This window comes from Montipora capricornis, chromosome 14 (genome assembly GCF_036669925.1).
Source record: "Montipora capricornis isolate CH-2021 chromosome 14, ASM3666992v2, whole genome shotgun sequence".
In the NCBI taxonomy this organism is placed as follows: Eukaryota; Metazoa; Cnidaria; class Anthozoa; order Scleractinia; family Acroporidae; genus Montipora; species Montipora capricornis.
The window spans coordinates 47,609,300-47,634,299 of NC_090896.1; the positions used below are offsets into that span (position 1 = coordinate 47,609,300).

At 38.9% G+C, this 25,000-nt stretch overlaps 4 protein-coding genes across 8 annotated transcripts in view; 3 read left to right on the top strand and 1 right to left on the bottom strand.

The window, feature by feature from the left end:
- Positions 1–10,935, top strand: part of LOC138032364 (uncharacterized) — a 19,296-nt gene extending 8,361 nt beyond the window's left edge. Inside the window, exons 1-3 of one of the 3 annotated variants that reach the window (XM_068880023.1) lie at positions 1–179; positions 8,473–8,709; positions 10,397–10,935. The exon at positions 1–179 is cut by the window's left edge and continues 952 nt beyond it. In XM_068880023.1, coding sequence (XP_068736124.1) covers positions 1–179; positions 8,473–8,709; positions 10,397–10,603 — 623 coding nt within the window. In that variant the 3' untranslated portion in view covers positions 10,604–10,935. The remainder of the gene's footprint in view (positions 180–8,472; positions 8,710–10,396) is intronic. The other 2 variants (XM_068880024.1, XM_068880025.1) reach the window with 2 other exon arrangements.
- On the top strand, positions 3,968–7,720 carry LOC138032365 (uncharacterized). The gene is made up of 2 exons (XM_068880026.1): positions 3,968–4,340; positions 5,721–7,720. Exon 2 carries the CDS (start codon positions 5,821–5,823, stop codon positions 6,511–6,513), a length of 693 nt encoding a protein of 230 aa, XP_068736127.1. The 5' UTR covers positions 3,968–4,340; positions 5,721–5,820; the 3' UTR covers positions 6,514–7,720.
- Positions 10,936–12,882: 1,947 nt separating the features above from the next.
- LOC138032366 (uncharacterized) lies at positions 12,883–18,045 on the bottom strand. Its single transcript, XM_068880027.1, has 3 exons — positions 17,900–18,045; positions 17,709–17,811; positions 12,883–15,732 (listed from the first exon to the last, which is right to left on the bottom strand). The coding sequence occupies exons 1-3, from the start codon at positions 17,977–17,979 to the stop codon at positions 15,610–15,612; spliced, it is 306 nt and encodes a 101-aa protein (XP_068736128.1). The 5' UTR covers positions 17,980–18,045; the 3' UTR covers positions 12,883–15,609.
- A 97-nt stretch (positions 18,046–18,142) lies between these two features.
- Positions 18,143–25,000, top strand: part of LOC138031203 (gamma-tubulin complex component 5-like) — a 40,068-nt gene continuing 33,210 nt past the window's right edge. The window contains exons 1-8 of one of the 3 annotated variants that reach the window (XM_068878869.1): positions 18,143–18,245; positions 18,321–18,373; positions 18,469–18,522; positions 20,033–20,144; positions 21,347–21,443; positions 22,202–22,284; positions 22,398–22,415; positions 24,058–24,201. In XM_068878869.1, coding sequence (XP_068734970.1) covers positions 18,168–18,245; positions 18,321–18,373; positions 18,469–18,522; positions 20,033–20,144; positions 21,347–21,443; positions 22,202–22,284; positions 22,398–22,415; positions 24,058–24,201 — 639 coding nt within the window. In that variant the 5' untranslated portion in view covers positions 18,143–18,167. Of the gene's footprint in view, positions 18,249–18,320; positions 18,374–18,468; positions 18,523–20,032; positions 20,145–21,346; positions 21,444–22,201; positions 22,285–22,397; positions 22,416–24,057; positions 24,202–25,000 lie in introns of all 3 variants that reach the window. The other 2 variants (XM_068878872.1, XM_068878870.1) reach the window with 2 other exon arrangements.

Consider the following 25,000-nt stretch of genomic DNA (forward strand, 5'->3'; position numbering starts at 1 on the left):
ATGTGCGAGGTACAGATCATTGGTATGAGACGCCCCAACACAGATTGCCATCCATAATGAACTGGGTTCAAAGAGCTTGGAAAATCTTCGAAACTTTACCGCAGCCGAAAAAAATATTTATTGCCAGCGACAATGACGAAGTTATCAGAAAGTTTAAGACAGTTTTCGGCAAACAAACGGTAAGTCGTCTTAACTTATTGATACACAAACATTTGGTTATTTCAAACGAGTCGATAAAGATCAAATTAATCATCACCGTAAAAATCGTGAAAAGGTTTCGAGCGATAGCCGTCGTTTAAAATTTTGTTTTATTAACATTCGAGTTTTCTTACAAAAAGCATCCTGCTGTTGGTGGTTTGCAACCAATCTCTAACTTATAACAATGTTACAATCAGAGTACAATTAGTGGTGGAGGAACAAAAGGAACTAATTGCGGTGACGGGAACGCGATTTCACGACTTCGAACACCGACTCGAAAATCGATGCGGTTTGTAAGTGTTTACACGGAACCGTTATCGACGTTTACGTGATGCCGAACTCATCACAGATGAAAGGAAGACAGTATCTTTCACAAAATTGTCCCACCAGACTGCTAATTCGTCCAGGTCGAATCCAGAAACAACTCTTCGTTTTTTTCTTTATCACTTTGCCATAGCATACCAGCGGCTGCGGAACATTTTGAACAGCGTCTGTCAATCGTTCACCCTGCGAGCAGAGCCTCTTTTATCTCTTTCCTTCATACACGGCATACAAAGCATATGTACCGTAAGAAAAGGCTCTGCTAGCAGGGTGTCAATCGTTATGAGAAGCTTCTCGATTTAATTAAGGTCTCGGTAAAGGTAAATTTGGGCGTCTCGTACCGCTCGTTCAATTTTCTACTTGCATCTTCAACGAAAATTGAAATGAAGATTTTGATTTCCGATTTTTCAAACCCGAGCGGTGTTTTTAATATTCAATCCATGAGAAGAACATCTAGAAGTGCAAGAAATTTGAAAGTTATATGAATAGTGTTTTTAGATTAATGTGGCAATTCTTGAGTTTGAGTTCGATGGAAAATAACAAAAAAAGCCGCGGATAGAAATGTCATTTTTTATTGTTCTTTCATTAGAAAATAGCGAATATTAAAAACAGGCCCTGAACTGCGATTTCAATTTTTATTTTCCCTTTTTTCATTTAAAATAAATGGAAGACGCACGGAATATTGATTTTCATTTTCAATTTTTATATTGGATGAAAATCAAATGAACGAAAACCACACGGACCTCGCTCATTCTTTGTTTTTCGTTTTTGCAAATCTTGAATCGGTGGGCTGTGAAGTATATTTTCCCGAAAAAGAAATTCGGAAAATTTAATTTTAAAATCGCTTTTTTTTGTTTCCCGCCATAATCTGCGCGCGAAAAATGATTGACGTATTATGTTCGATCAAGCTTGAAAGGATTGGGTATCAATTGACAGCCTTCACGCGCGATCTGCTACCTTAGCACGTGCCCGAACGCTGATTGGCTCAGCATAATTGGCTTTCAAGTAGGGGCGGAGTTGTTAAGCAGACCGTGAACTACACGCGAAATCTTGAAGCTCGATTTTCTAGGGGTTTATTTTGACGGCAAAATTAGAACTTCTCGGACCTCCTGTCCCGACGGGTTGTAAGATATCCCTTCCAAATTCTCAATTCTAATAGAATTTTTCGTTTGTCTTCGGAGACTACTTTTATGGCACTTTTATCTGAAGTATGAGATAAGTAGTTTCTATCTACATTTAACCAATGGCAAGAAAATATGATAATAAAAAACAGATTCTACGCCCTTAAATCCCAATTTAAAGTTTAATCAATCATACCTCGTGTCCTCCATCTTGAATCTTGAAAGCAGACTGATGTTCCACGAGTTTGCTGCCCTGAGCCTGGTATCCAGTTATAAGTGTCGATCGACAGTTATAAGTGTCGATCTACAGTTATCCCCTTAAACAAGACACTTGCATCCATGAAAGCACGTTATTACTCGGCAGGGTTAACTTCACATGTCAAGAAATGAGTCAGGATTTGTCACGAGTGCGGTGCTAAGAAGAGCTGGGGGAAGAAACGGCGACCTCCGTTACAGCAGTACATAGCTGGTGCACCAGTGGAACGGCTCGCATTGGACATATTAGTGCCCTTGCCTTTGACTCCTCGTGGGAATAGATATGTGCTTGTCGTAACTGACTACTTTACAAAGTGGACGGAGAGCTACGCTATACCCAGCCAAGAAGCTGCAACAGTGGCTGAAAAGCTGGTCTCCGACTATATGTGTCGATTTGGAGTACCTCATGAACTGCACAGTGATCAAGGGACCAACTTTGAGTCCAAAGTCATGGCTGAGGTATGCAAACTCTTGGACATTGAAAAAACCAGAACATCCCCCTCCACCCACAGTCAGATGGCCAGGTGGAGCGCTATAATCGCACGTTAATCGAGATGCTCCGAGGTGAACTTCAAGAAAATCAAGAGGACTGGGACCTCCAACTTCAAACCTGTATGATGGCTTATAGAAGTTCAGACCATGAATCCACTGGTGAAACCCCAAACATGTTGATGCTAGGCCGGGAGATCGAGCTGCCTTTGGACGTGATTACTGAACCAGCACCAGATTCGCCGCCTCTGACTACTGAATATGCCTTGGCTATTCAGCAGCGACTATTAGGTGCCCACGAGTTGGAGCGCCGACATTTAGGCAAAGCAAAGCAGCAGAACGCCAGAAGCGAAATTATGTCAAGCGGGCGTCCAGTAAACCGTTCCGAGTCGGAGACAGCGTCTGGCTCAACAACGTTAGACAACGGAAGGGGAGGAATCCCAAGTTGAATTGTCCTTGGGAAGGACCTTACCTGGTGGTATCTGTTTTATCCCACGTCACGTATCGGATAAAAAGAAACCGCATAGCGAAAGCTAAAGTGATCCATGCAGATCGTCTTAAACCGTACCTTGGCCCCGCGTCTGGATTTCACAGAAAGAAAAGACCATTGTCTCGGTGGTGCCTCCAGTCACTTGGGCAGAAAGAAGTGAGTCTGTTGTTGCAGATAGTGCTGTGTCGACTCAACTGAAGGAAGATCATGGGGATGGTAGAGTCGACTCGGAACCCCCGAACTCTACTCTGGAGGAGAACAATCTTGAAGTAATAACATCAATTTCGCAAGACACCGGCTCAGATTTAGAGACCATGGGTAAAGCGCATTCAGACAGACTTCCTAGTGCAAGTGAAAACGTTCAGAAGAGTCCCAAAGGTCGTCAAGGTAGAGAACGCAGAAGACCACAACGTTACGGTGAATGGGTGTAACGCTTCCTCCTTTATTGGTCACTTGAAAATTGACAGTTGAAATTTTGAAGAGAAATGACTGACTTTGTCGACTCTTAATCTAGAAATTGGGCAGTTTCGGTTGTCGCTCAGCTTAATTTCATGTTTTTATTCTTTGTAAATCGTTGCTAAGGTCATAACAAATTCCTTGTCACTGGGACAGTGTCTTTTAAGGGAGGGGGTAGTGTAGCGACTGTATTCCCCTTAGGAAAGCTTGTGTACCAGTCCCGCGAAAAGTTAGTGTTGATGTCGGATTAAAAACAGAAAGAAACTACTCGTAGCTGTGTTGAATTAAACTTGTTACTGGTATTTATGGTCGAGATATGGAACCATCACAATACTAAACTGAATGTCTGTACTTTCAAATTATTTCGTGTGTCTTGACCTACATATTTATATTGTATCTATGTAAAGGTTTCTACATTTTTTTATGGTCTCGATAGAAAGATTTTGGGCACTTTTCTCGACAGAAAATCAGGGAAGTTTAATTTCTATCGAAATGTCTCCCATGACAAACTCGTATCTTTTGAAACATGTACAAACAACATTCCAGATGTGTGTATAGCAACACGTTCTCCATCTGATTGGTTGCGGTCGCATTAGGGAGGTAACACTAGTGTTACATCAAGTTTTATTGTTTAGTGTTCCCCTAGAGTATAGGGAAGATATCGTTGACGTCGCCAATTGCACTGAGGTATTGCTGTACGCGGACGTACATACATTGCAAGACGCTCCCGAAGCTAGACGAACTCTTCACGTCAAGTATACATCTGCCCTTTTGCCTGACAACAAATCCCAAGCAATCAAAAAGCTAGAAGCAACTGAGCGTCGACACAACAACTGAACTCGCCTCGACAGCTGCGTCGGATACGTCAGAAGACGGTTCATAAGATTACAACTTGTGTACAAAATCATTAACAACTTGTGACATAGACTGCCCACGCCAACTAAAAGGATACTTAGTCAAATGCTCTGAGCTACATGATCGTAATTTCAAAGATAGTTCGCAAATAGACGGTAAGAGAGCCAAGTCAACTATGGACCAATGTAGTTTTAAGAATGCGGCCGCCCGTGAATGGAATTCTCTACCAAGAAACATTCGCGATACCCCTATCATACGTTACGTTTAAGTCAAAATTATTCAATTATTTTCTAAATCTCTATGTAAATTGCATGTCTGTAGTGTCCGTCAGTGTTAACATCCTGTATATATTTTTGTATATATCTTAATATCTAAAGTGACGTCATAAACGTTTACATTGATCATCAGCTAAAAAGTGCTCAATGGTTTTATCAGAGCTTTGAATAGATACAAAGACTTGAACTAGGTCAAAAACATTTATTTGCTACTCTGAGTTTCATGCTTCTTACGAAGCATAATGATGTTGGCTGGTGATTGCTTTGTAAGAAGCATGAAACTCAGAGTAGCAAATAAATGTTTTTTACCTAGTTCAAAACCTCGTATCTTGATATCTCTATATTTTTATTTCTTTTGTTACCTCTTTCAGTAATACTGCTATTGTTACTGATCACTGGTTCACACCAGCAAATCTTTTGATTTTGCTGATCAGTCGTTTCAGTGTAAATAAAGCTATTCCTCTTATTATTATTATTACAGTCAAACCCCTCAGTATTTAATTAATTAAGCAGTCACCCTCTATTGAGCGGTCACCTATCAATTTCCCGAAATTTACTTTCCATATTTATTGTAAATTTTACCTCTATTATTGTGCCAACCAGAGCCTCATTGGCTGCCGAAACAAAGGGTCTTTTGTTCCTGTGGTAGACACATTTGACATTTGACACTGTGTTTCTCTCAAGTGTGACGCAACCAATACTGCAATTAATATCAAGTCATCTATAGCAGCATAACAAGTCCTAAATTGAGCAACATCTCAAAAATGGCAAACAATTCTTATTTTAATGGCATTTTCCATACAATGTATGGTGTTTTTTCACACATATAATGCGCCTTGGATATATCAAACGCATAAAGAAAAATGACAATCAATTGTTACATGCTAATACAAATCTCTGAATTTACATGAAATTTTCCTGTTATCTTCGTCAAAATGTTTTCTGGGTCGCAAATGAATTTACTTATATGCATACTACTGTGAGTTGGATCGACAAAAATACTTCAACCCCATATCGGTATCTCTGTCTTATTTTACATGGACGGGTACTCCAAAATCCAATCAACCCGCTTTGATTCATGATCCATGGTTGAAAACACGGTGCACTGGTGCTGTTTGTCCTGTTCTAAACCATCACTGAAATCGCTATGGTGTCTTTACGAATTCTCCCACGTTCCAGTATGTCCCGTCTCGCTTTAAAGAATTGTTTAATTTTCTCAGCGACTGCTGCTGTTTTTATTTGTTTGCGATATTTTTACAGCAATAATTATGCCGGCGTATTCGAGACCCTAACGGCGAACCCAACAACCGAAAATGTGGCTACAGTTTTGAACGACTCAAATGGATTTCTCGCTGCAACGATGACAAACATTGGAAAGTTATCTTCTTCGCCGGTGTGTGTCGTTGATCCAGCGATTACAGAATGTTCAGGAATGGGGTTTGGGGCCTTTCTTCTTCTTACCTTGGATCAAATTCAGATTTGTCATTCTCTGGGAATTCACCATCCAGTTGTCTTTTGGAGAGGGTGTAACTCGGCTTGTTCGCGAAAGCGCATGATCAATTCGTGGCTTTGGTATTTCGAGCCAGTAAATCCCGGATTAGAACACCAAGTTGAAAAAGTCATGTGTCCATTTTTCACGGATGGAAAGGGAGCTTCCATTTTAGACAGCAGTTTTCAAAATCGATCTATGGTTACTGGATACGATAACAGCAAAATCATCACAAAAATGACTCGAATGAAAGTAAACAAGCTGATAAAGCACTATGCTAGACCCAACTCAGAAATTTTAGAGAGAGTCAGAGCAATTTACAATCGACAGTTTTCCGGTTACAATATGCTAGGTGTTCATGTGCGAGGTACAGATCATTGGTATGAGACGCCCCAACACAGATTACGCATCCTGCTGTTGGTGGTTTGCAACCAATCTCTAACTTATAACAATGTTACAATCAGAGTACAATTGGTGGTGGAGGAACAAAAGGAACTAATTGCGGTGACGGGAACGCGATTTCACGACTTCGAACACCGACTCGAAAATCGATGCGGTTTGTAAGTGTTTACACGGAACCGTTACCGACGTTTACGTGATGCCGAACTCATCACAGATGAAAGGAAGACAGTATCTTTCACAAAATTGTCCCACCAGACTGCTAATTCGTCCAGGTCGAATCCAGAAACAACTCTTCCTTTTTTTCTTTATCACTTTGCCATAGCATACCAGCGGCTGCGGAACATTTTGAACAGCGTCTGTCAATCGTTCACCCTGCGAGCAGAGCCTCTTTTATCTCTTTCCTTCATACACGGCATACAAAGCATATGTACCGTAAGAAAAGGCTCTGCTAGCAGGGTGTCAATCGTTATGAGAAGCTTCTCGATTTAATTAAGGTCTCGGTAAAGGTAAATTTGGGCGTCTCGTACCGCTCGTTCAATTTTCTACTTGCATCTTCAACGAAAATTGAAATGAAGATTTTGATTTCCGATTTTTCAAACCCGAGCGGTGTTTTTAATATTCAATCCATGAGAAGAACATCTAGAAGTGCAAGAAATTTGAAAGTTATATGAATAGTGTTTTTAGATTAATGTGGCAATTCTTGAGTTTGAGTTCGATGGAAAATAACAAAAAAAGCCGCGGATAGAAAAGTCATTTTTTATTGTTCTTTCATTAGAAAATAGCGAATATTAAAAACAGGCCCTGAACTGCGATTTCAATTTTTATTTTCCCTTTTTTCATTTAAAATAAATGGAAGACGCACGGAATATTGATTTTCATTTTCAATTTTTATATTGGATGAAAATCAAATGGACGAAAACCACACGGACCTCGCTCATTCTTTGTTTTTTGTTTTTGCAAATCTTGAATCGGTGGGCTGTGAAGTATATTTTCCCGAAAAGGAAATTCTGAAAATTTAATTTTAAAATCGCTTTTTTTTGTTTCCCGCCATAATCTGCGCGCGAAAAATGATTGACGTATTATGTTCGATCAAGCTTGAAAGGATTGGGTATCAATTGACAGCCTTCACGCGCGATCTGCTACCTTAGCACGTGCCCGAACGCTGATTGGCTCAGCATAATTGGCTTTCAAGTAGGGGCGGAGTTGTTAAGCAGACCGTGAACTACACGCAAAATCTTGAAGCTCCATTTTCTAGGGGTTTATTTTGACGGCAAAATTAGAACTTCTCGGACCTCCTGTCCCGACGGGTTTTAAGATATCCCTTCCAAATTCTCATTTCTAATAGAACTTTTCATTTGTCTTCGGAGACTGATTTTATGGCACTTTTATCTTAAGTATGAGATTAGTAGTTTCTATCTACATTTAACCAATGGCAAGAAAATATGATAATAAAAAACAGATTCTACGCCCTTAAATCCCAATTTAAAGTTTAATCAATCATACCTCGTGTCCCCCATCTTGAATCTTGAAAGCAGACTGACGTACCACGTGTTTGCTGCGCTAAGCTTGGTATTCAGTTATAAGTGTCGATCTACAGTTTTCCCCTTCGACAGTTATAAGTGTCGATGGCCAGTTAATAACTGTCGATGGACAGTTATTAACTGTCGAAGTAAAAAGGAAAAAAGAGGTACTTTTGATGGCCCTAACAAGCCACTGTACGTTAATGAAGTGGCAGTACGCACAGACATGTTGAAACTCTCTCCCGCCATCACGCTACCAAAACACGTCCAAAAAAACAAAAGGGTTCATTAGCAAAAGCGATGGTTCTGCACGTGCAACACGATTTTTGGTACATTTCTCCGTGATCTTTCTCTGCGAAACATGATATAACATGAGTAAGGTTAAAGTCGTCAGAATCTTGCTTTCTTTGGCCAAAAATACGGACAAAAACATGAAACAAAGGAAACTGTCCAGTTTCATAAGACCTCATAACCATCTCCATGCATTAACTATGTCGTAACGTTCTCCTTCACAAACGCTTTGTAGCTTGAAAATTCTCCATTACAACAGGGCTGGACAATGATTTTACTAACAAAAAGTCGGTATTTATTTGGTTTCCAGATTGTTTCCATCAATGCAGTTAGGGCAAAGCGGTACCACAGTGAACTTCCACCAAATTTGTTTAAATACAACTTGACTGATTCGTTTGCACGTGCTGTGGGTACGCAAGTACTGATGGACATTTTGCTGTTGGCGAAGTGTGAACACTTCCTTCACGCGGAAAGCAGTGTGGCCTCACTTGCAAGCTTTTTCAACCCTTATATGAAAAGCTACTTCATGGAGGAAACGCATTTTAAGGCATGCATTTAAACGGAAACATATATACAAGTGAAGCCCCCTCCACACGTATCCGGGGATATTTTTTAATCCGGAACGTTTTCTTTGCGGCTTTGCCTTCTGTCAACACGTATCCGGCGAATCCGGCATGTGAATCCACAACTTTTTAAATCCGCTCTCCAGGGTGGAAGTGTTCAATACGCAAAGAATTTGGAAGAGTGTGAACGGTTGAATCCAGATATTTTTTCAAATCCGATGACGTTGCAAACTCATGCAGATCCAGATTCAACATGGCCGCTGAACGAAATGGTGGCCAACTCCCACACCTGAAGGCGCATTCTCTGTTGACAATAGTCACAGAGGAGTACTGGATACTAGAACGAATCCGGATAATAGGTGTGGAGGGGTAAATTCGATTTGAATTCTCTATTTTCGAATTCCCCATAATACACTTTGTTTGTCCCCCAAATTTTGCATAAACTACTGTTTTCAAATGCTCTTGGGGACACTGCATATTCCCAAGAGCATTTGAAAACAATGGTTTATGCAAAATCTGGGGGGCAAACAAAGTTTATTATGGGGAATTCGAAAATAGAGAATAGGTTAGGTGTGGACGAGAAAATATTTAAATCCGAACATTTAGATCCACAAAGTTGTGGATTGAAAAATATCAAATGTCCGGAAACGTATGGACGAGATACGTTTCTGTATTAGAGCGATTGCCGGATGCATTAACTAAACGAATTTTATAGATTAGTATTTTACTCCAATCTTGAGAAAAAGAGAGATATATTGGCAGGTCTGGCGCAGTGGTAAGAGCTCTCGCCTCCCACCAATGAGGCCCTTCATGGTCGGCATCATATGTGGGTTGGGTTTGTTGGTTCTCTACTCAGCACAGAGAGGTTTTCCTCCGGGTACTCCGGTTTCCCTTCACCTCAAAAACCAACATTTAATTTGCGTTAATTTGTTGATTTGAATTTACCGTGTCCCCAATTAGTGCTCCAGCGCTACAGGACTAGACACTTAAATATTTAAGTTCCTTTCCTTTTCCTTCGGTCACAGGGTCACATTCTTTACCTGTCAGGGGTGAAAAGCAAAAGCACTTGTGACTTGCAAATGCTTGACGCGTTTTACCCGCACTTGCCGTAGGCTGCAGATAAATCTGCTATGCGTAATGATTAATTTATTTTAATTCTGTTTTTGTTGTATACGTAATTGGCCCTAGGATGCCAAAATAAATCGGCTGCCTTCCAACTGAATCACTGACTCCCTGTCTGTTGAATGATATTCATTTGTAGTAAACTTAGAAAACACAAAAATAATTTAAAATTTATTTGAAATCGAAGAGAGTTTTTTAGTGGGTATCTACAGTACCAACAGAAGCACGTGACCTTCAAGCGTGCAACTTGCAACTCTTTTCTTTGGAATAAAGCTGGCGAACATTTTATGCCCAAATATGGACAAAAATAAGATCGATGCTGCTCGCGCGGGAAAATGCGCGAGCTACGTTACATCCAAATGAAGAAATTTTTACACTAAAAAACGCCAGCTCTTAACCAGAGTTAAAAGCTTAAGGTCATGAGCTTCTGTTACCAAACAAGCAGACTCGTAGAAAACTAGAATTAAATAATCGAATGGATCAAAGAAGCGTGAGCGGCATAAATCATTTAAAAATGAACTGATAAAGTAACTGTGATTTTCACTGCAGGGACAAGAACAGGATCACACGAAAAACACACAAAACGAATGGAATAGAATCGATGACCATCAGGAAGACTCGGACCCAGAAGACTGGCTTGAAAACGACGTGCTTCAGTGCTTCTTAGAAAATTATGCAACAAGCATTTGTTCAAATGCAGCGAAAGGGATTTTTGTGAATTGGGAAGGTGCTACTAGTTTTTTGAAAGGGCAATGAAAACTTTGGACACCATCACGTATGAAAATTACAAAATTACGAGGTTTTCCATAAGTGTAGAAACTTACTTCACGACCACACGATAATGTGGCTTAAAAATCTCGCGCCATTTTCTAAGCCAATCATGGCCGAGTTGCTCGAGGTATGGTTGGTGCTCACCATTGGTTTGAGCGGCAGGGAGAATGGATCCCAAGATACGCGCGCGCAAAAAATGTGAGCGGAAAAAGTTTTGCTGTAGGTTTAGTGACCCCTTTAGTGCGCTGGTATCACGAAATTTAGCAAGGTGATGTATCGGGGACCAATAAGATGCGTGATTTCGTATTCTCAAAGATAATTTGCATAAAAACTGAGAGGATTTTTCATCTTTCTATAGATTCTTTATAAATACATCTCTCGTCCACGGGCTAGATTTTATAAGAGTCTTAGGCTGTAGAATTTGATGGGGCGATAGTATTTTGAAAAAAATAAAAAAAAAAGTGGGACCCCGAATTGGTTTACGGGATATTTTGGCAGTGACGTATTGTTTCCATGGCAACGTTGGGTCTAGTGGCACCCTTAAAATTGCTCTTCAAGCAGTTTATACACTATGGACCCCAATGAGCACCAACTGTTACTGTGGAAAGCCCTTTCGGCCCTTCTTAAAATCTGAATAATGTCATTGGTTCTCATGGTATTGCACATGGGTATAAAGCATTGACACCTGACCCAGAAGTAAAAGTAAAAGCATCCTAGACTGCTCGCATGGTTTTGGTTTGCAATATACAATGTACTTGGATTTGATAGTCTTGGTCAGTTGTGACTCGCTAAAGGAATTGCCATGCAGGGAATATAAATTATTGCATTACTATGGATACGAAACAATTTTCTTCACAAAAGATCACTGTACTTAACAAAACAACTTAGTCAGTTGTCGCAAACAAAGAGGTTCATTGGGACTCCAATTAATAGCTCTGGGGTAGGCCAATGTGGACAGTACAATCACACATTCATGAGTTCAAGTTCTGTTTAAGCTTGGAAGCTAACTTGCAACAACTGCCTGACACATGACCTTGCACATTTGAACATTTTTAAAAGGATGAGCCATCTAATACAGTTTAAATGATTTTTAAAACACCAAGTCAAAAAGTAGCCATATTTTAATTTTCAATATATTTCTATCCTTTTCGTCTTTAGCTACTGTCAAGAACAACACACTTCACTGTGCCAACATGATTCTTTGTGACAAAACTGTCAAATTATTACTTGCCTTCATTCAATCTGGCACAAACTCGTTTAATGGTATTCAGATTAAGGCTAAAAATAGTAACTGTGTCTTTAACAGGGAAATAACAATAGCCTTGCATTGAACAACACTGGGCAATTTCTAGATACCGCTAATACTAACAAGAAATATGAACCAATGTGGGAATCCCTGGTTCAAAAGTGCAACAAGAAGAGTTGTCATATTGTGCAAGCATCAAGTGTAGTCACTGGCAACTTTCAAAGCTTTGTCAGTTATCACAATTGTCAATGCCATCTTGGTTGAGTCTCTGGCTATAGTTTGCCACTAAACAGAAACAAGACAATGACCAAGTATCGTCTTCTTTGTTGTATTCTCCTTTTCCTTTGAAAAATCATTTTGACAACCTGAGCGATAAGAGTCCCATTCAACTCCACTAATTTAAAAGCCCCAAGTAATTGACTGCCTGCAGCCCCTTCTACGTTAGTTCAGCTGTATGTTTCTCTCCTCCCTCTATGTGTCTCTGGAATGTGTAACACAACATGATTGACTAAACAAGCCTTTTACAGCTTGCTTGACATTGAAAGTATTGCCAAAAGTTTACCCCTGTTTATAGTAACTGACAGATGTACATTTGTAACTTGTAACCTTCCTCTCACTACTACAACATTTGTGGATGTATTGTTGCATCAAATTCTTTAACATTACTACAACACTGTTATTCTACATTAATTATTTTGTTAATCACTCTTTGATATACATGTATGAGAAAATTATCAGTTTCAACTCAACACTTAACTGGAAATATCATATGAAATTTAAGCATGACCCTGTCCCTCCCCTTGGAGAAAGCAAAATTTCTGTGCAATAAAGGAATTTTATTGCGACTTTCATAAACATGAAGAATTTGAAGTTCGTTTGTTTAACATTTACTGCTTTTATTGTTTAGTTGCTTTAAATAGTGCCTGAGGCAACACAAATTGACTGCTGGAATCCCAGGCCAATCACCTAGTCAGGGTGCGTGTAAGACCACAGACAGGGCCATTTGAAATTCAAACTTGGGGATCTGCATATTTATTGCACTGCTTTGTCATTACCTCTCTCTTATTCCTTTATCTTTTGAGAACTTAGATTTTCTAAAATTTCCTTAACTAAATTCCAAAAGAAACAAAAACAACATCAACTTCATGGTTGAAACATTACTTCATCCATTATTCAAATAATTCTTAGTGTTCAACAAACATTAAACTATTTTCACTGTTTTTGCACCAGTACAAATCAAAGTTGTACCAGTTCAAAAACAAATTGGTCCAAAGTCAAAATTGAACTACAACCTATATATTTGAAATCTTCCTAAACACTGAAAAGTTAACTTCAAGGCAATTTATAGTAGGTATAAACATTTCTGATCAAAGTTGAAGGTTAATAATACTACTACTACTACTACTAATAATAATAATAATGATAATTTATATTGCGCTTTTTAACATACAATGATCAAAAGCCCAAAAGGTTAAGGCTTGACAATAATAATAATTAGCAGCTATTCACTGAAGTGAGGTTGCTAGTTGTGGATATTATTGTACTGAGCAGCAAGATAAATATCCAGCACTAGCCACTGAAACTGAGGAGAATAGTTTTTATAGTACATACTAAAACAGTGAGATAATATAGCACAAAAAGATGATTTTAACTCATTTATTCCTGCAAAGATTACAACATTGCCGCAAATTCTGCGCAAGCTGCTTGGGGGTGGATAGCATAGGATATCCGGAGTTTGAGTAGCCAATCAGTGCGCATGTTCAACGCTATCCACTGTTTTCATATATACTTTAATAATCATTATAACAAATATTGGGTAATTAAAGTCATAACTGTAATCCATTTTACTTAACCCATCATCTACTGGGAGTGAGACTTCAACATATTTTACCCTGTCTAAAGCCAGACGATTTTACTCGTCAGTTGGGGAGGAGTGTCAAGTATTTATGAGTCATGAGTCATGAGTCAATGAGTCAATGAGTTAGTGCAGTTAATTAACCATAAAATGAAAGCTAAAATTTCAGAGTGTGCTTAGGCCTAATCACTGAAACGAGGGCTTAGGCTTAATCAACAAATTATTGCTATATTGACTGTGAGTCCATTGACTCATGACTCATGACTCATTGACTCATTTGACTCATAAAACATGCGTTTTCTTGGGAAGTCCTGGGGTGCCTGTGGAGTGAATGGGTTAAATCAATCTTTTACACAGGAATACCCAACTTAATGTGAGCTGAAATGGAGCATGGGTTTGATACATTAATTTTGTCTGTGAACTTGAGAAGACTTCAAGGAACAATATGTTAATGCAAAAGTGTATGGCAAGTTAAACCCACAATTGCTACATTTTTGCCCACCTAAAGCATACTTAATAAAAAAATAAATTCTTAGCTCTCTCAACCTTTGCAATTTCAAAATAATATTAGGACAATAAAAATTATTATTTTCCTCCCAGATTTCTTTGGTGCTACATCCTTGCAGACAGTCTCCACTTGGGTTGATATATTGAAATAGGGCAAACGGAAAATCTGCACACCAAACACTCTTTCATTTAACTGTCATGCAGATTTGTGGAATATAAAACAAACTGGAGTTTAAAAAAAGAATAGTAGAAATATTTGCCAACTACTGCTGAGACAGAGATGACGACCAGCATGTATATTATTTTTTAATAAAGCCACATTTGAGGCAAGCCAGAAGATCAAATGAAAACTATAAGGTGTTTTGATAGCTTGGCAATGCTGATGCACGCTCAACAATTTTCAGTGAAAGTCAAAACTTCTTTGTCCCTGTCTCAAAATATCAATGGAAAGGAAGACTTCTGGTATGTTCCAGTATGCACTTTCATGCTCTTTTCCCCTTAACTTAATGAAAGTTTTTTTCATGTATGTTTACAAAGGAATAAATGTCTACATTGGTGCATCCAAAATTAACGTGAAAATAACATCTTCCGTTGGTACACACGTCAAACAGCATTTACATGTACAATAACAGTTAAATGTAGGTGCAAATATTATGCACTACATCAATTGGTTAATAGTACAAACCAGACAATAAATAATTTTACGCAATATTATGTGTTAAGTTAAACATTCTATACTACCAAGTTACACAAAATATAACTTGCAAAGGCATTTCTTCACGTCTTTACTTTACTACTGTAATTTACAGTACACTGTACTGTTTGTTCACACTCCTTCCAGTCTCCATTTGTCCTTAATCTTTGGATAAGGTTAGCGAAGTCAACTCTTTGCCACACTATGAAGGCTGACTGTAGCTCAAACTTTCAGCTTTTTTTATCTCTCTGTTATGGTCAATTTACTTTGGTAAACTTTCATAACTCAAATTCAACCTCTCAAAAATTAACGCATTGGGGCTTTTGAAAAGGGAGACTGCTAGCAGTAGTGTTTCATTATTAATGACCCCTCTATTAGACCACACAAATAGCTGAGTGACATGGTCTCAAGGAGGTATTAAAAGTGCAAGAGTTAAATGTGTACTGTAGTTTTGAATAAGTGAGCACAGGAGCATGCCATTGCACACACAGCCTCAAAACTCTTTCAGTGTCATAGATGCTGTTCACTGTTACGCAGTATGTGAACCCTCAAATGTATGACCATCCAAAATGTCTTGTTTCTGATGGGGGTATTCCCAAAGGTGCTGCATTAAGACAGCCCTGCATATCTACTGGTAGCCATTTAGTGAGATGTCCTTGCTCAGTTTACTTTATGTTTCCCATGTTATGTCATCTTACCAGAGAAAAACTAGAGTTGGCATTGTACGTAACGATGCTGATGATCTCTTCTTTTGGAATGTATCGACTGCTTGTGTCTAGAGAGTTGTCAAAGAACCCACTGTCTTCATAAATCTGCAAAATCATAAAACCTTACTTAATTAAGATGATGATTTTCTTACAACAACAAGAGCTCCATGTATCTTGGAAAAGGTTATTTTAGTCAATATTCACTTTATCTTGTATCCAACATGAATTGTACACGTACGTAGGTTGCTTGTTGCAACAAAATAATTCATTTTTGTAACCATTGGGAGGTGTCAGGGTACTGCAATTGCATTGATCAATACCCCCTCCCCTTCCTCCCCTCCCACTTTCTGGATTTGTCATTGAAAGTTTTGACCTCTTAAAAACTAAATGAATGAATTATAATTCCAAATTAAATTCTTTTCCTTAACTCTTAATTCTGTTCATTATCCAAATAATATTAGTCCAAAAAAATATATTCCATGGCATTGTTCCTTTTGGTTAGATGTACAGAAGCAGAACCAATGACATTTTTTCACTTTTCCAACCAACTTGTCATGCAAAAAGTGTCACACCCTAGTGTCACAACCTAGTCTTGATGAATTACATGGCGCATTGTTAAACATGCAAGATCGTATTCAAATGTAACAAAGAAATGTAATTTGTGTCTGGGAAAAGTACTATAATCATTTGTAGACTAAATATGGCAACTTCAGAATTGATGTTGACAGGCAATGATAAAGATTTAGATTCTGAGAGTAAGAAATCACTGTTTTATACAGCTTATGCTGATACCATGACTGTTTTCGGTAATAAGGTCAGTCAAATAGAGAGATTTTGCTTGCTTCATAAGCATCGTTGCATAGTTCTTAGCCTTTTAAAATTCAGATAAATGGTCAGCCTGTTTAGAGGAGCGCCATTTGGGCTCAGCTCGTCATCTGGCAATGATAGCTGATCGAATATCACTATTGAACCAGGATAAGCAAGGCAGTATAGATAACTACTTTGGTGCGTGATCGTCCAGGAGCTTGGAGAGAGAAGAGTTGCATTTCTCGGGACTGATGAAGATCAGCCGAATCAACGGTAGAATCCTGCATTAATTTAACATTATTCCATGAGCGCACGTTGGATATGACGTGGTAAATGGCCAACGAGGCGCATCGCGTTGAGTTGGCTATAGCCACCCTCATATCCAGTAAGTGTGAATTCTTGGAATAATAATAGTTTAATTAAATCTTTATTAAACTCTGAACTGTTTTAATAACAGAATGACAGGATGTTATCTCAGTTATTACAAACTGACCAATGCAATCAGTTTTCATACAAGGTCATTACGGTATGTGAGCTGATAACCAAGATTGCGTGAGCCAATCAGAACGCCTGATACACAAATCCGAGATTGAAATAAACAAATATATATATATAATTATATATTTAACACATATTCCAATATTTGACTTGCTTATTTTTATACATGGCTGAGAAAGTCTCAAGCTTGAATACCATATCCACTGTGTATGCCGTTCATTAAATGAGCCCAGCTGGTTTGGATCACCAAAAGGCTATTTGAAAAAAGATAACTTCTCTGCAAGAATGAATTCTGGTTATTGAGTCAGTCACTTGAAAGGTAACACCATGACCACCGAATTATTTTGGGAAAAAAAGATCGCAAAGACTTAACACATAAAGGTGAATAAAATAAATAAAAAGAAGTAATTTAACCACGACGAAAGATGCGTACACAATTAGGTAAACTTATGAAGCGAAAACTGGTCTTTTTGTTCCGCGTCAATAGCAATTTGTTTATTGCGCAGAAAATAAGAAGAACCACTCGAAAAAACCTTCTGAAGACGTATGAGTTACGAACCTTCCGACCCAATAAACATCTGATAGACATCAAAATATGAAAACAAAAGACCTCAAAGGATAAAAAATAGATGACTACGCTACGTTTCTTATTTATACGAACTTTCCCAAAATTACGCTCCGGGATTTATTCCAGCTCCTGAAGCACGAAAAACTTTAAATTGAAGAATTCTTAGCCCTTGGAAATTGTAAACACACCAGGTATCTTTACAACATACCTGAACTCTCCAAAACGTCAAAGAGGAATGTAAAAAGAGTAAACCCAGGGCAAAACATGAAAGGAACACGATGAAGAAATGTAACAATACCAAGCGATCGAACCTGCATTAAAAAAAAAAAAAAGATAATTTTAAGTCAACACTTAGAGCGTTGGATAAGTTCATAAGATAATTTCACTTGTTCTGCGTACTTGCTTGTCGTGTCTCCGCTTGATTCTGCACACGATGTTGAGGAATTATCCGAAGCCAATCTGTCTCTACGATCAGCCATACTTTCACTTTGCTGAAGTTGTGGCTGACTGGCTTCTTTGTGATTGGCTAATTGTTGGAGCAAGAACATTTCCGATCAGCGGCTCACTAAAGGCTCACTATTCATGTCGTGCTTGTATTCATGTGGTGTAGACAGGTCAGAAAAAGGGTCTCTTTACATGAAGTAGTATGTAAAGCAAACAGACCGAAATGGCGCCCATTTCGCTTAAAGATCCTAATATTCAAGCGATTACTGAAGAATTTGTGAAGACTGTGACGGGTTTTAAGGTAGTTCGTATGACGACAGCTTAGAGAAATGGGATCTTTAATATTCAAGGCTAAAAAGGCTTTCATTTTTCACAGAAATCGTCAAGAAATTTCACCGTGTCTGTGCAGTTTGCGTTGTCAAATTTTCGGTAAGTGGCAATGTTTTTCCATGATCATGTTCAGCTGTCGAAGTAAAGTATTTAGTATTTTGATGAAATCATATTGACTTTTTGTTTCGATGCAGTTATCACCAGTTTCTTGATGTTAACAGCACCAAAGTTATGAGAAATATTGACGGGTTAGTACAAATGAATTCTCAGGTTTCATAAAGACTTAGGGTGGCTCAAACCAGTTTCAACAATTTGGCGAGAATAATATTATGTTAATTGAAGGGTTACGTCAACAACGCTTTTTCACATTAAGGCAATTTTATGGTACCAAATGAAACACCGATAATAACATTGCTTAACAAGATGCACTCATTGATGTGACGTACTGTAATACCCGCGGGGGGGGGGGGGGGGGAGGGGTACTGCCATATATGGACGATATAGGTATGTGCTGCTGTGAAGGGTATGGTTTTCAAGCAGTTTACTCTAGGATAGAGTATATAAATCATAGCCTTTCGGTCTTTCGGTTGAAGATTTTATCAAGACTAAGGAACCAGAAATTCCCACTCAAGAATATAAAAAAATCAAATGTACAAAGTTTAAGTTTACGTAACTCAGCCTCAACAGTGTCAATAAGTGGCTATCACGAAACACCTCTGGATAATATTATTAACTGTCAAGAATCGGAATTTAGACGGAAATCGGTGGGAGTTTACTCTAGTATAGGGTAGCAAAATTCAGCTGAACTAGCTCTGGTAGAGGCTAAGGGTTCCAGGGTTCCCCCCCCCCCTTCCTGGGCTGTAATACTAGCGAACATGGCAACAAAAAAGGGATCTAAAAACAACCAATATTTTGTCATTAAATGCTTATATTTCCGAAACAAACTGAGAGCCACCTTAAAATTTTCCAGTTGTGAGGGTGCTCCAGAGAAATTTTTATAACTTTGCAGAGAGTTTCATCTTAGCCTTTTAATCACTTTTCAGCAATAACAAATGGGGGGTTACGGAGTTAGTTTTTGAGTACACAGTACATGGGTTTTAATTATCTTTGACATCTTTGACACACCAAAAGCAACAACACAGAGCTGATGCACAGATTTCTGTTGCTACTTATAAAGGATTTCAATGGTACAATGCTAATTTGCAAAATCGTTGAATGCAGGGCTAAAACGAATTGTGGAGTATTAGTCCACCCATTGACCCCTGGGAGTGATACTTAACAGATATTACTCTGTCTAACGCCCAATGATTTTACTCGTCAAGCGGGGGCATCCTACGGCATTTAAGGTGTCATTAGGTTAAGAATGGTTAAGTCTGCTATGAGCCTAGAAGGCCCATCAGGCCAGTGCTTATCTCCGGTTACTGTAGCATGAAGCGACAAGGAGTATTTCTACTTCCCCCTGGATGGGATGCTACTCCATTGCAGGGCTACCCCCATCATTAAATTTGCCATTACCCTTTATATATCTGGGTGGAGAGAGGCACCATGAGAGTAAAGTGTCTTGCCCAAGAACACAACACAATGTCCCCGGCCAAGACCTGAACCCGGATCACTCAATCTGGAGTCGAACACTCTAACCACGAGGCCACCACGCTGTCAACTGGGGGTATCCTATGGCATTAATTTTGAGATGTCAGTGGGTTAATATGATATTTTTTTATCTTTTTTTTTATTGGTGAACTGTTTTGGAATTTACAGAGTTTGTCAGAAGCTCAAAGTTCATTCCCAGTCAGAGAAGGCAGGGATACTACGGAACTTATGCGACCGATTCCTTGAGTTACCCTTAAATGAAAGTTCAAAGGATGTTAAGGTAATGTACTTTCCACAATAATACAAATTGTGCAACACTGCTCAGGACTAGTTTCATGTAGCCGTACAATTAATGTAGAGGTAAGGTAACAAATCCGATCCCATCAATGTGAAGGGCAGACGTGTTGGTCAATGTGTTGGCTGACATGTGATGGACAAACAACCGACGTGTTGGGCAACGTGTTGATGGGATCAGATTCGTTACCATTACCCAATGCAGAATACCGGTATAATTATATTTTAAGGAGGCCCGAAATAGTTTCTCCTTTTTTTCAAACAAATAAACTTATTCTGTCCTTAGATACAGTTAGGGTAATCATATCAAGACAAAATTTGGCGAGGGTATTAAGTACCCACCATAGATTTCTCACATCACATTTTCCTCCAAATTAACATTACCATGGCAACAATATAAGGCATTTCTTTGAGCCTTAATATCAAGATATATTGTCTATTTTTGAAAAACGGGACAGTGAAATCTTCCCATTCAGTGTTACCAGGTAATGTTAGAAATAATCTCTAAAATACTTAAAATTCAACAAAATCTGTAGGTCAGTTTTTCAGAAAAGTAAGTTTTTTTTTTAAATGTGTCTCGAATTTTTTTTTTCACCTACGGAATTTTTTTAAATTTGAAAGACAAATGGTTTAAATTAATCTAAGCTAACATGCAAAAAATGAAAAAAATTCACCGTCCGGAAGCAGAGATATAAACGAGTAAAGTTGGAAAATCAGGGAAAATGAGGGGGTTACAAGATCGGCATTTACGTATGCGTCACCCGCTCATTTGAGTGCACGCGCGAGTGAAGGTACCGGCCAACACAAACGGATTTAAGTGACCATTAAACCGTGTGTGTACAATTTTCTTAGTTTTCGTGAATAGAAGATGTTTGTTTGTATTCTATACATGTATGTAAAGGAATCAGAAGAAAGGTGAGTGAAAAAGCCCAACTGTGTGGCTTCATAGCTCAGGTGATAGAGCAATTTGCACCGGCATCACAGAAATCATGAGTTCAAATCCCCTTTTGACCATCCACGTGAATTTTTCAGGTGTCCATACCAGACAATATTGCTAAAACTGTCCATTCAAATAAGCACAAGGATCATTTCTCTCATTCACCTATTAATATTATTAATAAATTTGTAACTTGCACTGTATTTGAAAATTACTACATGTACGTAATAGGTATTATTACTCATTTATAGACTGATACTCACTATTCACTTCTGCTGCTGTTATTGACTCTTGCTGATTCTCCAACAAATGCAGAATATGTACAACCCTTGCAAGAGGAGACTTCAGGTACTTATCTAGACCTCTTGTCTTCCTAGTGTCAGCTGGAAATACTTATACATCTGCTTCTTCAGGCTGAGTGCTATATCTGTTTGGTTGACGACCCTTCTACAATGTAAATCACTTATTTGCAACTATTATAGTATTACATGTGTAAGAAAGAACTTAAGCAACATAAAAATTAATACCTTTGCCTGTCTGTACAATAGTTTAATAGTCTTCAGGAGTCTCCTGCACATTTTTTTAGCTGCAGTCAACATCATAGTTTTCATAAATTATTAGTACATGTATGATCATCGGATATCAAATTATTCTTTTATTTTTTTCGGGGGGTATTTGGATGATTATTTAATCCTTTGCCCCTGAGGGGTTTCCCGTTGACAAGTATTACCGTAAAACTCATCTTGCATTTTAGTAAAATATTTAAGTTGCCCTCTTACATGTGGAAGGCAAGGCCCCGGTTAAAACCCATTCACTCTCCAGGCTCCCCAGGACGCTCCCAGTTGATAAGTAAAATCGTCTGGTATCGTCTGGCATTAGAGTAAAATCTTTTAAGTTTCTCTCCCAGGAGTCAATGATTTCATAGAGAATCAAGAAGAACATTTTGCTCAAGGCTAGTGAAGTGAATGGATCACAGTCTTCCTCCTTATCATCTTCATTGTCACAGCAACCATTGTCTTTGGAATGAATCATCATGACTGTGATCCATTCATCACTAGCACTATCACCATCATAATATTATAACATCTCTCTCTTTTCAAATGTAGAGGAGGAATCATTTGATTGGAAAAGCTATTTGCTTGATGGAGAAGAAGAGGAAATTCTTGGAATTCCAAGCAATCAATATCAAGTAATAAAATTGCTTTCAATGGCTTATATTATCTATCTGTATGTTAATTTTGTATATCTTCCATTAGAGTGATTTGATGTTGAAATTTTGAAAATCATAATTTTATTTTTCAGGAGTGGTCAGATGAAGAGGTAAGGACTCCATTAAGACACAAGAATAAATAATATTATTATTATTATATTAGAACCCAGTTTGATATCACAGTTGAAGCCCATCAAGCTAAATAAATTGTTGATGAAGATTGAGAAGGTTGAGACTGATAAGATTGTAAAGGATGTGGTCGGAAAGGAGGCTGGTGCGAATCAGGAGAAGAGGGTGATCAGTGAAGCCGATTTGAATGAGTTGCTTGGAGAAAGTGATGATGAGGAAGAGTTATTGGCATTTGAGGCTTAAGGTGAAGAGGGATGTGATTCTGGTGCGTATGGTTACAGCTGGCCTTTGATATGGTGTCCTATTTGTGGATTGTTAGCGTGTTGGAAACGGTGAAGGAGGCTGACAACATTACACTTTGGGAGAAGAGGTTGCATGGGAAGTTTGTGATGGATGTCAGTGAAGTGGCTGATGAGAGGTCGTGACAGTGGCTTAGGGCTGGGTATTTGAAGAAGAGCCGGGAGGCGCGGCGGCCTCATGGTTAGTGTGCTCGACTCCGGATCAAGTGGTACGGGTTCGGGGCCTGGCCGGGACATTGTGTTGTGTTCTTGGGCAAGACACTTTGCTCCCACGGTGCCTCTCTCCACCGAGGTGTATAAATGGGTACCGGCAAATTTAATGCTGGGGGTAACCCTGCGATGGACTGGCATCCCATCCAGGGGGGAGTAGAAATACTCCTAGTCACTTCATGCTACAGAAACCGGAGATAAGCGCCGGCCTGATGGGCCTTCCTAGGCTCGTAAGCAGACTTTACCCTTTTACCATGGAGGGCTATGCTTTTTGTTGCTCAGGAGCAGGTTTTGCGAACGAGGTTTTTTGGGCCACGATTGAGAGGGAGGATGTAGGCCCAAAGTGGCAGAGAAGGGATGGGGTTGAGGATCCTGGATGCACTGGGAGCTTTGTCAGAAGTACATAATGTATGGTGTGAAGTGTGCTTATGTGTGCTATAAGGAGGTTTCGGATGAGGTGAGGGTGTGTGAGGATGGGAATTTGGAGATCTGGTGGGTTAGGAGCATTGAGACAACACAGAAGATGAAACACAATTGTCCAGATGTTACTGTGGTGGATCGAGCTGCTGAGGAGTGGACATTAGTACTGTTGATTTCTCAGTGCCTTGGGATTATGCATTTGTAAGGAACGTGGTGACTATTAGAGGATGCGAAAATCACCAACTGCTCTCCTCTGGCAAAGGCAATCAGAAAGATGCATCGGGTTTTGATGAAGATTGCCCTGGTCATTGGAGGTTGGTTGTTTGGGTGTGGTGTCTGGTCAGTTAGAGGGTTTTTTAAAGTTCTTGGCATTCTGGATGTGGTGGGAGGAATGCAGGGCTCTGCAGTCATCGGGACCACCCTAATCTTCCTGAAGACGCTTAGTCTGTAAGGTCCATGGCCGAGGCTCAGCAGTGTTTACACCTGCAGAGTTTGATCGCCACCTCCTCGGAGGAATGCTACTATTTTATTGACAGCTAGTAATGATAACTAAAACAATAATGATTTTGATGCCAGTGGTGATGATGATGTTCATACAAAATGTAGTCTGTAATGATGACTGTCATTGTCAAGATGATAAACTGTATGGGCCCTTTACATTTCGAGGTTTGAATATTTTTTGTTTTTCATACAGGAAGATGACCTAGAAGTAACAGGTGACTCAGGAGTTAGTCTTGGGGAACATCAAGCCTTGCTTGCTAAGAATCGTCAAGGAAGTTTTCATCATGATAACACTGACACGCGTATAGAATTTGACACATTGAAACCTAGTATAAGGGTGAGTACATGAATAATTATAATTGTGCACTTTGTTATTTTCTATAGTTTAAGGAGATCCTCAGGTTGAAACCCTCCCCCTCACAATCCTTAGGCCACAGTCAGGCCAGATGACAATCTCTTAAAAGTTTCAAAAATCTGCTGGACCCAAACAGGAGTTTGTGAAATTATGGCGGCTCTCCCATTGGGAAGACTGAAAGCAAAATAATGTCAATTTTGGTTTATTGCTTGAAATCTATTTTTGAAGTTGCTGTAGAGAAAACTCTGATGTCTGAATTGTACTGCAAAAGGGGACAGGCTATTGTGAAGTTCATGTGAACAGCACCATATAATTATCATATTGTGCTGATCATGTGAATATTTTCAGTCTATGCTGAGCAATGCTTTTATTGTTGTTCAGACCAGTGAGTGTTCTGTATTGTTTGAATTAAATTTTGATACTTGTACTCCCTGTATAGTCTCTATTGCTTATATGAAATCAATGCACATTAATTTGTGCATCTAGGCTTCGCAAGCATAATGTGGCATTATTGACTTAATCATTGTAGGCCAAAACCCAACCTAGACTGTCTGTTATCAATCATTTTTTCTTTAAGACCTTCTTATACAGTAGTGAGGTAGTTCATGTTGTAGATAGAAAGTAGTTTTCACCTTCACTCTTGTCTCCTGAATAATGTTTTTGACAACAGTCTTTTATATAGTATTGTAATACCCAGATTGGCCACAATGAAAATGACTTGAAATACAGTTTTGTTAAAGCCTTCAGTTGGCTGAAGTGCAAAAGGTTTACCGAACTAGAG

What these genes read in the sequence shown, in the direction of transcription:
- LOC138032365 (XM_068880026.1), top strand. Translation starts at nt 5,821, where the DNA reads ATGACAAACATTGGAAAGTTATCTTCTTCGCCGGTGTGTGTCGTTGAT.
- LOC138032366 (XM_068880027.1), bottom strand. Translation starts at nt 17,979, where the DNA reads ATGGCTGATCGTAGAGACAGATTGGCTTCGGATAATTCCTCAACATCG. An exon ending in AGCGGAGACACGACAAGCAA is followed by an intron (nt 17,812 to 17,899) that starts GTACGCAGAACA and finishes TTTTTAATGCAG; the next exon opens with GTTCGATCGCTTGGTATTGT. An exon ending in TGACGTTTTGGAGAGTTCAG is followed by an intron (nt 15,733 to 17,708) that starts GTATGTTGTAAA and finishes ATGATTTTGCAG; the next exon opens with ATTTATGAAGACAGTGGGTT.